This window comes from Takifugu flavidus, chromosome 14 (genome assembly GCF_003711565.1).
Source record: "Takifugu flavidus isolate HTHZ2018 chromosome 14, ASM371156v2, whole genome shotgun sequence".
NCBI lineage: Eukaryota > Metazoa > Chordata > Actinopteri > Tetraodontiformes > Tetraodontidae > Takifugu > Takifugu flavidus.
In genome coordinates this window covers 8982817-8997240 of record NC_079533.1, presented here as the reverse complement: position 1 = coordinate 8997240, position 14424 = coordinate 8982817, and the positions used below count along the sequence as shown (strand labels likewise).

Here is a 14424-nt window from a genome sequence, read left to right as displayed (position 1 = left end):
ATCAGTAATCATCCCAAATTAGTTCCTTTTATAAAAGCTCCTGACTGTATCGTTTCAGTGGCAGAAAGAAGAGACGCCATTCTTTTCTTTTACTTAACCATTAAACTGGTCAGTCATACAATACAGCGGTCCAGGGACCAAAGGCGTAGCTGGACGTTTAATCAAAATCTTTGTTTTGGTGTCATTACACAGTGTCCAAATGTGTGAAATTGGATGCGGAGCCGCACGCGTGGCTTTGTGTTTCACATTTACAGCGAGGTTAGAGCCAAAGCCTGCTGGGAAAACTGCAAAGTGCAGAGCTGAAGTGCTTTGATGCGCAAACACACACACACACACACACACACACACACACTCTTCTTCCTTGAGCAGGCATAAATGGGAATGCTAGATAATTAAAAATGATAAATTCAGCTACAAAGCCTCCAAATGCTAACAGTGTTTTCTGGTGCTAACACATAAAAAAGAGGATGCTCAGACTGCAGCCGTCACATCGTCAGAACTTTCATTTGGTTCGGGCCACTTAGAGTGAAAGCCTGAAGGAATAGTGCGCATGAATTAACTAGAATTAATATACCAGCATAACATGCACTGGTAACTCACCCGCCCATCGCGTCAGTTTCCCCCTGCACAGAATAAAAGTGATGCTGTAAAAGTCTGGAGATGAAATGATGCTTCAAATCTTGGTGTTGTGCTTCCTCAAGGTCAGGGCTGCCATAAAGTGGTCCATGCTCCCCAGAAACTGCAGATTTAAAAAGAAAAAAAAAAGCATTCTGCCTTTACAATAAAACCTTTCACCTTTGAGCTGCTGGTGGCTTATAAAATGTCTCCTTAGCGGCTCAATATTGTCTCAGGTCACTTAGCGCTCCGAGCCCCGCAGGAAGCCGCATTTCTCACCACAGACCGGCGTTTTCCTGACAGATGATCTATTCCTTTTCCACAAAATCTGAGTGACTGTGATTTGCCTTTGTGCCTCTCATTGCAGCAGCCGTGCTGCGGTGGAGCTGTTAGCGCTGCAGCTAACGAGGACCAAACCTCCGGGAGGAGAGAAGCTCACATCACAACAAGTGCAAGTTTTTCATTGAACAGGATTCCAGGCAGAGTCAAACGTTCTCCCTCTTAAAACCTTTTGCCTCGGCATCCTTTTCAGTGGACAGATGGCGCGGAAATGTAGCCGTAGCGATGGATTTTAAGGCCAGACAGGTCGCCACTCCATCGAGGCACCTACAAACACACAAATAACTCACGCAGTCAAGGCAAGGGGCAATTTAGTATCTCCAGTCAAGGTCAAATTTATCATTAAAGCACATTTTAAAAGAAAAAGTACAGATAAAAGTATCGTTGGAAGAGACTGGGTAGCTCTAACCTGCAAGTGGATGGTTGTTCCTCAGGGAAAAGAACCAGCAAATGGCTTTTAAGTCTTCGGCACATCTATTAATAACTAATTTGTTGACCTCAGTGACCTTGATGGTGTGTGAAAATAGAGAGAGGAACAAAACTGTCCAGGATCACAGAACAAAACACTGAATACTTAAAAACAAACCTGAAGAACTGGTATCGGACAAACTTCAAATTTAACAAACCAAACAGAGCAAAACAGAGCAAAACAGACCTTTTTCTGCAGTTCTGGGCTCATAAAAAGATTATTGCAGCGCTCGTTTCACAATGAGGTGCAGTTATATTCCCTGGATATTAGCAGGCTCACCTGCAATTATGATGGGACCCTGCAGAAAGCCCATTTTGTCATTTAAAAGTGAATAGAATTAAAATTTGCGGGTTTCCTCAGTGGGGCAACAAAGAGCGTCGATGATGGCGATTACCAAGCACCTCCATCATGGCCAGCCCGGGTGTTCTGCTCAAGCACGCCGGTTCTGTGCTGCGAACCGCCCTAATATAGAAATGGAGCAAAGATTCAGGTGAATGCAGATTTGTTCCCCCCCGCAGAGCGCTCACAGGGCTTTTAAATGATTGTGAAATGTGCCGTGAGAGCAACCCCCGACTGTAACAGAACAAGTCTGAGTAAGGAGACGAGGCTTGGAGGCCCGGGGGCGAATGGAGCGAGCGTGATTTAAGGATGACTGTGGTCGGCAAGAAGAAAGTGCATCACAATAACCTAAACAGGTTGTGACAATTAGAAAATCCCGAAATAACCCGGCGAACGCTCGGCCGGAACAAATCCGGAAGGTGTAATGAGGACTAACCCCCCGAAACTCAACACAAAAGCCCGGTTTCCACAGACAGGAAATGGGAGCTGGAGCTCCTGCAGGTCCCGGTCCAGATGTCAGCGGACAGGAAGGGAGACGGCGTCCATTGTTCGCAGATGGCAGAATGACAGGAGAGGATGAGACGCTGCCATCACACATCACTGAAACAGCACTTAATGAAAAGAAAGAGAGAAAGGGGGGATGCTCAGGGATGGGGGGGGCAGAGGGGGTTGCTCGGAAATGGAGAAAATGCCAGAAATCCAGTTGTTGGGGGGCCTGGCGGGGCGGCGTGTTGGTTAACCAGAGGGAGCAAAGGTGCAGCTGCACCAATGAATTTTAATGGAAACTTGATTAAACGTGCCCCCCAGTGAAATGCTTACAGGCCAAAACAAATTAGTCCTACAATTTTAATTATTAATGTTCTGTTTCCCTTCATTCTTCGCCCGTCTGCCTGATGAGATCTCACCAACAGATGTTTTAAAGGACAGAGCTAACATTAGGCTTTCTGCCCCTCGGCCGTCCTCCCGGGGGGGGTGGGGGGTGGGGGGTGGGGGGTCTTTCCAGAACCGCGATGAGAAATGCCTCACCACATTCACCCAATAGGGGGGGATTCTCTGCAAGCCAAATATCGAAAAGAAAGTTCCCAGAATGCACCTTAACGAGCGCCGCCTTCACCCCAGTCTGCTGGCGCCAGCGCTCCCAGTGGACGCCGGTCCCGGGCTAAATTGCTCGCACTCCCGTCCAGCAGCACTAAGCCGTTTCAATGTCGCTGCCAACATTCAGCAAGGACACGGGCGTAAAGAAACCCCAGATGGTTTCTTCCCAACACGCGTGTTAGATCTCGGTCAGGCTTGGAACTCTCCACCAACACCAACGCTCCTCCTCTGAGCGACCCACGAGAACCTTATCAGAAGGCTCCAGGACCATCAGACTCTGGCATCATTCACAAACATCCCGAATCTGCAGAGGATCGTCTAAACTACCATCATCTACCATCGCCCTCCTTTCTCTGGTCATCCTCCGCCTGTTTCGCTTATGGGATTAGAAATTACAACTGGAATTTTGTAGAATCCCGCGTGAGGCCTGGACCCGCGACCCTGAGCCACGACCAGTTCCCTTTGGCCTCCGATCTTTTTCCACATAGTAGGAAGCAAGTGAATAAAAGATCACGGGCCTCAATCTCCAAACTACAGCCTGAAGGAAACTGAAAGAAACTGTTGTCTCCGTTCATTTTAAATTCCCACAGAGTCCAAAGGTTTTGGCAAAGGCCAAGGAAAACCACTGAACTACACTTGGAAGCCGGGAGGAGCGAGCAGGCTTGATCATGTGCAGCAGGACAGCATGACAAGCTTGATGCAGACTCCCGACGACAGGCAGAGAGGATGACGGCAGATGCTCTGGTCTCAGACGCTGAGCTGTGACGGCGCGACGCCATCCTCACAAACACCAGCGCTTCTACACACCTCATGAACGATCGATAAGAAAACAGGTCCGTGAGGCCGTCGGCGACGACGAGCATCCCCGGTGACCTTGAGCACCTCCGCTCTTTCACATCTGGCTTGGCTGAATAATAAATGATCCATGAGTTAACAGCGACATTGCAATTTAAAAAAAGAGGATTCCTTACTGCATCACCAATGGGAAATAGAAACACAGAAGCTCACATTTAACGGCATTTAAATCTACAGGAAAACACCTGAATACAAGTTCCTCACGCCCTAAGATCGGTAGAGGATGTGGAAACTAACCAACTCTAACAGACGTGTGACACTTTAACTTTGACAACATCGCCCTCTGCTGGTTAAAGGCCGCACATGACGGAGCCGCCTTCAGTTTTAATTCCGCTCTAATCCGGCTGTGACTGAATGTCAGACACTGGAAAAACCCCATAAAGACACAGCTCGTTGTTGAAATTCAGTGATATTAAGGTTTTAGGCGATAATCTAATCCTGTTTTATGATGAATTGTCTGCAGCCGAGTGCAAATTAGTTTTGTTCTCCAATAAAATCCAAACCTTGCTCTCACTTACTGTGATGAGGTGCTTCATGAGGTGGGATACACCAAGAGGCCTGAAAACGCTGCAAATTGTGTTATTGGCACTCGTGACAACATGACAGATTGCGCAATTATCTGGTTCACAACCGTGTGTAACACCATCCATCCTCGGACTGTAATAACGTATTAAAAATGAACTTTTATAAGCTCAGTAATCACCAATGTGACACCAACTAACCACTAACTAAAGTGGAGTCTGCCTTTTATTTGAGTTTTCATGAAAACAAAGAACACAGTTGCCAGCTGGATATTTATTAGTGTGAAATGACAAGTAGGAGTTCATAAAAAAAATAAAAAAAATTCCTGGTGATCTTGAAATTTATCAACAATACATTTCACCATAATTTACAACATATGTAAATATAATAGTACTTTATTTGGAAAGTGAAACTGAAAACAAACAAACTTTGGGGCTAAAAATCCTGCGGTATTAGCAGACGCTACTTTTTTCTTATCTCAAATATATTTAAATCATCTAAAACAGTCGAGAAAAATAAATGACGTGTAGTTAAAAACTGTGACGGTCCATCTAAACCCGCGTTTTCCACTTTTTCCAGGAGATGACTTACTTAGCAGCACTGAGAATCAGTTATTTCAGCATCAGCTCTCAGAGGTGATCATCCTGGGCTGTCAATTTCTCCTCCTCTTCCTCCTCCTCTGAAGAGCCCTCAGAGCTGCTTATCACTGCAGCACTGAGAGCTCGGAGCTCCTCTAGAAGAGACAGGAGCTTCTCTGACAGGAAACAGACCTCTGGTCAGATCAATCTCGGCCCTGTGAAGGTTTTGACTCTAAAATTAGGACCTAACAGACTAATTACCATGTGCAGGCTGCTGGAGTCTGGCTTCCTCCTGGTGAGCCATGCCTGGAGGACTTCCTTCTGAATTTGCTGTTGGAGATCTTGTGCACTCGCCCATCAGTCCTGCCTCGTCAACGCTGGTCTGGAACAGATTCAGCTCACATGAGAACAACGAAGGTCGTGACTCAAAACACCCGTTTGCTTTCTGGAGTCCACCTTCAGACGCGCTTTGTCTCCCGCCGTCTCTCTCAGTGGCTCGTCCTGGATTTCCCTCCGTTTGCTCTCCGGCTCATCCTGTTTCCACGTTGCCTGTCGCTCAAATTGCCGCAGAATCTTAACTGTGAGAGACGACACGGGCTGAATCCACGGGGGAGCGTCGTGCACTTTCGCCGTGCTGACATATTACATCACAGGCCACATGTGAGGTGTGACTCCGGCCGCCTGTGTTAAGCTACCGAGGGCTGAGGAAGCACGCTGCTAATCCCGGTACCTGCTTTGGTGTGCTCTTTCTCGGCTGTATTGACTCGAAACTCCATCTCTCTCAGCTTCTCCGCACAGCGGCTCTCAATCTCGGAAACTCTCTCCACTAGTGCTGAAGTGGGGCAAAAAAAGGCACACATTTGAGTCCTTAATGAAGAGAAACAAGTGTAAGACCGTACTGGTACCACAGGAGAGAACCAGGATTTTATTGCATCCATAAGCACATTTGTCCAAACAGCTAGTCTCCACAAGCAGGGAGCAGCCTGGGTCGATTAGAGATTTATCAATAAAGATGTAACCAGTGTTTGCTAACCAAGCTGCTTTAACTCTAATGGCTGGGGGGGGGGTGAAAAACACTTCCACTGATGAGGGAGAGAGCGAAACGTGCGTGGCAGGGGTTTAGCTTTGATTAGACCTCGATGCAGCACTCTCATTTTAATCCGCAGCGGGAAACAGTTTTGACAGAGAAGGGAAAAAAGGAACGTTCTTCCAACATGGATCTCATACTGATTTTTTAGGATAAATCTATGAGCGGGCTGGTTTTAAGCATTAGAGACTTCTGTAGAGGTCTGTAGGCTTTAATTCATATCAGTCATGACTGAAGCCCCTGATGCTGCATCTGTAGCTTCTCTAACGCAGCTGTGACGTTTCCCAGAGTTGATCCTTGAATCCCCTGGAGGAGCTTTAGTAACCGAAGAACTACGTTCAAGGTGATCTTGAAACCTTAATATCCGACTGTCCTGGTGATGCTCCCAGGTCTAAGGGTTGATGAGGTGTAAATATGTGAGGTTTTTGGAGAGAAAAAAGGCCAAAGCCTGCATTTTCCTGCATTAGCCAAGGTTGAAAAACAGACAGAGTGGTGGCCTCACCGCGGTCGCTGCGCTCCTGCTGGCGGAGCAGCTCAGAGGAGAGTTCTTCCAGGTTGACTCTGCACTCTCCCAGGTGGGCCTGCGTCAGCTGCAGGTTGTGCTCAGCCTCGTCTCTGCCGGCCACGGCCCTCCGCACCTCCGCCCAGCTCTGCTCCAGCTCCTGCTGCCGGTGGCCCAGTTTGCTCTCATCTGGGGACCACGTCCAAAGGCAAAGTGAGACCCAAACGTCCCCACAGGACCATCGAAATGCGAGTTGCACAGGTGCTCACACTGTTCTCTGAGTTCTGTTAGAGCTTTTTCGATGAGTTCAGGGGTCCTTTTCAGCTCCTTTGTGAGTTTATCTCTCTCCTCATAAACCAAATGTAGTTCTGTTTGGAGCTTTGGGACGCTGCAGCAAACAAAGGAGACAGACGATGAAGACGCAACTACACAGTGGAACAAAGAGCGAGAGGGAACAGGATGTCCTTAATGTTACCCTAAAATGTTCCTCTTGCACTTTTCTGTTGTCAATTATTGTACCGTATCTCAATTTAATTGAGCACCACAGGACATGAAACACATGCGCAGATATAAAAGAATCAAATAAATCAGATTAACGGGCAAACGTGCACTAAGACATCAGGGAGAAATCTGTTCATCAGATTTCTCATAATCAGGTAACTGCCGGTATCAGATGAAACATATCACATTTCAGTGTTTGTGTGATCGCTAGAATAATGGGATCACTCCAGTAATCGGATGATGATCGCACTGGAAACGAGCTCGCAAAGTTCCTCACTGTCATTTAGGTTGTGTTTGGACTCTCTCAGTTGAGCAGCAGGTAAATAAAATAACAACCACAACATCTCAGGAGACTCTGGCAGCTTAAGAAGTGCCGACAGTGGAGGAACTCTGAAACTCCTTGTGCACGTCAACAGTGATTTCTAACCAATTTGGCAGTAAATGCAGCACATTTAGCACCAGTTTGAGTCTCACTGCAGCTCCACATCATCAACAGCTGCTAAAAAGCTTTTTCTTTGTTTCCTATATCAGTGTAGACCCAGAAAAGGAGAACCAGTCAGATATTTCTGAATGTAATCTAATCAGGCACAACATTATGATCACAAGACCAAATGGGTTGGTCTCCAGTTTCCTGCCAACAGGGCCCTGATCCATGGAGGGATGGACTCCACTAGACCCCGAAGGTCTGCTGTGTTATTTGGCTCTAAGATGTTAGCAACAGATCCTTTAAGGCCTGCAAGTTGTGTGTTCAGGCTTCCCTGGCTGGCGCTTGTTTGTCTGGTACATCCCACAGATGCTTGATTGGACGGAGATCCGGGGAATTTGGAGGTCAAGTCACAATGACAAATTCTTTGTTGTGCCTCTCAAAGCATTCCTGAACCATTTCGCCACGCGGCAGGGTGCATTATTCTGCTGGAACAGGCAGCAGCCATCAGGGAATACCGCTTCCCTGAAAGGGTGGACATGCTCTGCAAGTGCAAGTCGGTTGGTTCGGGGCTATTCAGGCCAGGTTTCCCTCCCCACCTGCATCAATGAGCCTTATCCGCCCACGAACCCTTTGACATTGGCAACTCTTCTGTTCTCGGACCACTTTTGATAGTGACAACTGCAGAGCAGGAACACCCAACAAAGGCTGCCATTCTGACCCAGGCCCAGTCATCCTGCCATCACTACTTGGCCCTGGTCACACACCCCCTCAAATCCTCACACTTGCCCATTTTTTCCTGCTTCCAACACATCAGCACTGAGGACATCCTATTGTTACACATGATCAACGTCTGGATGACACGGTACCTTTCGTTGGGGTGTTCTGACTGTTTACCGGCCTGCTGGACTTTGCGCAGAGCGTTTTTCCTTAAGACCAAACCTGAAAAAGAATCGCAATGCACTTAAAAAAGCAGTACAATTTACAATGAATGGGAATGTGTACATTAAGCTGCACTTGAATCCCACCTTGGATGGTCTCCACCCGCCCTTTGGCAAAAGCGAGCCTCTGGGTTAAAGTGCTGAGCCGTGTTATGGCAGAATCCACATCTGCCACCTTGCTTTCAAATGCCTGACTGAACCTGAGGCAAAGGCAACAGACGCAGCATTAAATACGAGTCTAATGAGCTAGTTTATAGAAACTATTCAAATTTATGAGGGACTCCACTTGAGCTTGATTATAGATTACTCTTACCTACGCACGGCTTCTGTAAGGACCTTAAGTTCAGCTTCTACTTTCTTATTTTGCGATTTCAGGTTCAAGTTCTCCTTTTGACCAAATGCCAGGTCTTGTTTCAATGTCTGCAAAGAAAAACAAACATCCATATAATAAAGTACACAAACATACCGCAACCCGCAGACTCAACAACGCCTGTGTGCCCATGTGCTGCTGTTATTAAAAACAACACCGCTACTGTAACCTGGCAGAGTTTTAATATAGTCAGCATTCTGGGCAGCAGTGTTTTATCATGTTCCAGCCACAGATTTACTGCGCATCATCACATTTTCAGACAGCCGTGTGAGGCAAACTGCTTCATCTGCTCAGAGACTCACTTCCTTTGCCACCCTCTCCAGGTCCAGCTCAGCTATCCTGTCATCCAGACCGTGCTGGAGAAGACGAGCTCGATGCTGCTCCTGCTGCAGCTCTTGCTGCAGGGATCTGATCTAAACGGCAGACATTTTGCACGAGATTTTTAAACAAACTGGGCAAGAATGTGCGAAGAGGTGACCGTTTTCCTACATTTGAGACGAGTTTATGCTTCTGCTCGTTTACTTCGATGTCCTTTGTCCGCAGCTGAACGCACAGTTTGAAAACTTTCTCCCTCCAGAGGTGAAGCACTTGAAGCCCTTCAGAAGAATTCTTCCCAAGCGGATGAGTTAGGGTCTAATAAAGCACAAACACCTATTTTCCTTATCTGAACGTGGTTAGCTCTGGATTAGAAAGTAAACTTCCAAATCAAATCGTAAGCAGTATTTCCATATTATAGCTTCAAACACACAGAATAAAGGGACCAAGTTGTTCACTGTGACAAGAACTGAGCTAAAAACTGGAAACACTTCTCAGTAGCTTTGTCATCCTGTCTAGATCTACGCAGTCATCATGCTGGTTTGCCTTTATCCACACAACCAGCATTCCTCTGTGCTGTGGATCAAAACTGGAGACAATATGTGAGCTTTTGACCTCCTACAGCTGAAACTGTCCTGGCACCAGACATTTATCTAATCGCAGTATTTCAATTCAAATCAAACACGTACCTTCTCCACCACTTTCTCTTCTTGAAGGGTGAGCATTTCATTCACAGAGTTAAGCCTGATGGTCAAAAGCTCGTTCGCCATCTGGAGAGCCACTTTCTCTCTGTTCAGCCTCTAAATTTTGAAGAGGTAAATACACAAGAAAGAAGCAAATACGTAGAAAAGATTAATTTATTTCTTATTTTTTATAATACCTGCTAAACACACCCACATTTCAACCCCCCCCCCACACACACACACACACCACCCCCACTGCAATTACTTTACAGTAGGCCGATTGCAATCAATAGTGTTTGGATTGCCTTCACCTCAACAGTGTCATTTAATCGCTCCTTCTCTCCATTCTCTGGGGCGAGCTGGCCAATGTAATTTCGGAGGCTGTGCAGTGTTGCTGATTGTGTCTCAAAAGCTTGTCCCATTTGGCTGGAAAAATAAGCCAAAACAGTTCATCTGACTGCAAAGCACTACAGAGTATGGCTTTCTGATGTTTTCAATTGAACGTGGCACCTTAAACGTTGTTTCAGCCCATCTCTCTCGGTAGTTATCGCCTTCAGAGTACTTTTTAACGGCAGCAGCTCAGAGGTCATTGACTCAAGTCTGTCCTGGAGTTCATTGGTTGTTTTCCCGAGTGTGGCCAACTCCGCTTGATGGGAAGTGTTGAGCAATTGCCGCTGAAAGTGACGAGCGCCACAGTGAAAATTACAAAACAATTTAAAATGCTGTTCATTGATTCTCAATTTTAATTCCTACAGCTTCCTTCTTTTAAAGTTGCATTGCACCCAAGGGGAGATAAAGAAAAGTAATGTTCAGTGATCTTCTTAAGGAAAGTTCAGCAGCATGGCCGACGCCGTTTGTAGAACACAAGGCTAAAGTAAATCATCATGCTAAATGTTTATGTAGATGTTTCTCCATAAAGACTGTGAAGCCACAAACCTCCACCTCGTGCTTCTGGTGTAATTCTGACAGCTGCTCTGATAGTTTCAGAGCCTGCTGTTTTGCCTCTTCCTCAGCTTGTAATCTGCACATTTCAGCCCTTAAAGCACACTCCCGCGCCTCCTCCTTGCTCCTCTCAGCATCTCTCCTCAGCCTTGTACTTTCCTCAGCAGCCTCTTCCCTTAATCTTTCCAGCTGTCAAAAGCACAAATATTAAACACAGAATAAAAAAAAGCTTTATGAAACTAATGATAATGATGCTGCATTAATATTATAAGCTGTCATTGTGTTATTGAGACAACAAGACTGCAAACTTTAAAAGAAGAGGCAAGCAAATCTTAACTCAGCACCAAATGCAATTTCTTTTTTCTGTGCAAATACCTGTGAGCTTATTTTTTCCTTCTGTGCACTGCTATGAACAAGTTCCTCTCTGGTTTGTCTGAGTTCAGACTTGGTTTTAGATAATTCTTCGTGTACTGCTTCCAAATCACGAATCTGTCTGCAATGAAAAGATCTTCATGTTGAGATGGTTTAAACTGATTCACCATTAGTCTCTCACATGTGAGGAATCCCATTACTGAATATGCCAAAGCTAAACCGAGCACTCACCAAACACAGTCATGTCACTCACCTCTTCATTGTGTTGTCTCGGTCTCTAATCTCTTCCCAGTGTCTCTCCACAGAGCTTTTTAAGACCTCCACCTGCATCTTCAACCTCTCCGCTTCTTCTTTATGCCTCTCTGCCTCCAAACGCCACTCTGATTCCCATCTGAACCTGTTTTCGAGAAAGCAGGAATACTGGGAACAATCCGCACAAGGGACTCATAAAAAAGTCTCTCCTTTGTGGTACCTTGTCTTGGAGTCTGATGGAGACAATACTGGTACGTTTTCTCTGGGATTTTCTTTTTGCAGCCTCATGAGCCTCTCATTTTCTCTTCTGAGTTCCAATATTTCCTGGGCCTGACTGATTGCAAGGCCTGGATTTGGAGTTCCTGGATCCCCTGATGTTATGCCTGAGTGTATCCACGGAGCCTGAACTGTCCCAGAGAGCTGGACAGCTCTGCGTGGTAATTGGGCGCTGGATTCAAAATGCGATGGAGGCACCAAGTCTTTCTGGTTATTCCCTAAACAACAAAATTAGACACGTTAGTTAATGCACAGCTGTCGTGTTATTGTGTTACACTAATGGCAGTCCCTCGTAACGTCAGAGCCAATTCCACGAAGGTTGACCAAGGAACCTCTGCCACCTCCTGTTGTATTTTATTAATATGCTAATGCTGGTTAGCATTTGACCGAACTCAGGTTCGGAAGAGACAGCCAAATACACCAGCCAAGCCATAACTTACGTGAGGTCCCCGATGAAGTGTAATTATCTGGAGCTATGAGTCGTTTTTCGCCAACGTTATATCGATCCATGTTCATCCAATGTCTCTAGATAAACATTGAACTGGAAAATACAGTGCCAACATACAGTTTCCAGCTGCTTCACTTGTCGTTACCTTAGTTACAGATTACAATGACAACCGGAAATCTCAAGCGTTCCTTGAGACAGCTATCTTATAACTATTCAGAAAGTCCTGTGTCATATTTGAACAAGCCTTAAAACTGTCGGAATAGTATACAATGGCAAAAAAGGTTTCATATTGCGATTACAAATATATTTCCCTCACATTGCGCGCCGCGCAATGCATCACGGGATAGTAAAGCGAATCTGAGGAGGCTGGTGGGCGACTGATCCCCGGGTGTTGCCTTTCAGACTGCACTTCTTCTCAACTGGCCTTCAGAGTTTGATGCAAAGACTCTACATTGTTCTTCCATCAGAGTCAGGTTCACCTTATTTTCCAGAGCTGTGTTAAAACCTGTTTACAAACGGTAGCAAAACTGACCTGATAGACAAAATTTAGGGTTTTTTTAAATTGAAAAACAATTCGGTAGTTCTGACAATGTTAACATAAGTTCCTATTAATAGTCAGTGTCAGTGTCGTTTCTAAGTTTTAATGTGACTTACAGTTGTCATCAATAAAATGTTTGGCTGTATTTATTTTTTGTTTGAATGTTTTGTACAAATAAGAACATGTGCTACCACAGTGTACAACTATTACTATAATTTCCATGGGGTATGAGTGTAGATGCTTGATTACTAGACTGAACATTTGTAAATCTTTTGTGCTTTGCTTGGGGCTCGTGTTTAAACCCAAAGGGATCTGTCAACCAGACCATTCTTGAATCAGTTTCCTATTTGTGCAGGAATTGCGGTGTCAAGCGTGTCTATTGGGATGGCCAATAAGCAAAGGTTTGAATGGTAATTAGCAATTTACTGGCCATGCAACTTCAAAAACTGTAAGGCTTATCCCCAACAGCATAATTACCAGTGAATAATTTACAGTGAGCAAGCGTTTTCATAATTTGTCAGCATTCTGCATATTTATTTCCCTCTTGTTGCAGTGATGCCCTTTTTATACATTGTGTTTATGCCATAGATCTCTGAAATGTAATTAAGCACTTAAGGACCACACCAATTGCTTTCAATAAGCTATATTCTCTATTTCACAGGCTGCACTCAACCGCCAGGTTTTCATATCCTGCTATTCCCAGCAGCTGGCATATTTTGTTTGTTCTTACCTTATATCTTCTCAACCCCTGCAATGACCCACTTTCCCCCAGGGATTCATTAAACTTTCATCCAATCTTCGACGAGAAATAGAATGACACATAAGGCGCTACATTTACATTAATGCTACCATAATAGAGCCTGACACTACACGTGCATGAGAAAGAAAGATGTTTCTATACGTTGCTATCTCAAAATGGAAAATACAGTATATGAGTACGCAGGTAGATTGAAGGCCAAGGTAAAAGCTGCCATCATAGAATATTAAGGAACATTGTGACATATTAATATCACGCTGCCTGCTGAAAGACAACATGGTAGAGTGCACAGAGAAGTATGTTAAGGGTGGATTCGCTCAACACTTGGCAGATACTCGAAGAGGTCCTGAAGAGCAAAGCAGCTGAAAAGCAGGCTCGCGAAGGAGCCACTGGGAAACTGGAAAACAAAGGCAATTCCGACCCCTTTAAGAAGGAGGGCAGCATTATAATGTAGCTCCATGACTTTCAAAGCGGTTTCTTATTGAACATTTGGAATTACGGGGGTAGAAAAACATTACAAGAAAAAGTTTCATGGATTGGCACCGAGAAATGTTGATCTGCAGGTTGCAACCAGGAACGGCCATTAGCAGTGTGGAACATTGGCCTTTTCCTGAGCTATTACTGCATGTTCTGATCCCACTAAAGTTCAGTATTTAGTGTTGGTCGTGGAGCATTGATTCACTTCATGTGAGCCTCATAAAAGAATTTAAATTCTACTTAAACATCATTGCTGAAGTTTCTGAACACACAATTATTTGACACCTATAATGAACATTCCTGTAACTGTATTTATGTGTATTTGCTGGAGCATGTTGGAGCTGTGGTTTTTCCCTCATTTCTGAAAGGTTCGAGGCTCACTCCTGGCTCCAACCTTTCGAGAGGCATATGGACACACGCCTGCGTGGACAAGATCCCCCAACCTGACAGTGCACGCCAGAGTAAACACATCAGGCGAAGGCTGCAAAAAAAATGATGTGTACTGCACTGAAGGTGAGCACACATGGCCTCTACCATCCCGATGAGGACGACAGCCAGGACTCATCCCGGTGCTGTGCTCCGCATGAAGTTGCCATGTTTCCACTCCAGTTTCCTCCCACAGACCAAATACAGGCAAATGAGGGTGTCTGGCGGCTCTCACCATCCCCTTATGAAGTCAATGTCCAATGGGCTGCCAACCTGTCCGGTCTGTATCCTCGTGACCCTG

General features: G+C 45.4%; 1 protein-coding gene across 2 annotated transcripts; it reads right to left on the bottom strand.

The window, feature by feature from the left end:
* Window positions 1-4492: 4492 nt before the first annotated feature.
* On the bottom strand, window positions 4493-12271 carry cchcr1 (coiled-coil alpha-helical rod protein 1). Of its 2 annotated transcripts, XM_057054946.1 has the most exons (19): window positions 11918-12268; window positions 11422-11695; window positions 11203-11346; window positions 10953-11070; window positions 10572-10766; window positions 10146-10309; window positions 9947-10061; window positions 9642-9752; window positions 9127-9270; window positions 8940-9050; window positions 8581-8687; window positions 8355-8467; window positions 8196-8268; window positions 6671-6789; window positions 6402-6590; window positions 5543-5644; window positions 5269-5390; window positions 5074-5194; window positions 4493-4988 (listed from the first exon to the last, which is right to left on the bottom strand). In XM_057054946.1, the coding sequence occupies exons 1-19, from the start codon at window positions 11991-11993 to the stop codon at window positions 4864-4866; spliced, it is 2523 nt and encodes an 840-aa protein (XP_056910926.1). In that variant the 5' UTR covers window positions 11994-12268; the 3' UTR covers window positions 4493-4863. The 2 variants fall into 2 exon arrangements, 1 of the variants encoding a protein (XP_056910926.1); XR_008953711.1 differs by lacking the exons at window positions 4493-4988; window positions 5074-5194 and having other exon boundaries at window positions 5324-5446; window positions 6402-6789; window positions 11918-12271.
* Window positions 12272-14424: the final 2153 nt, after the last annotated feature.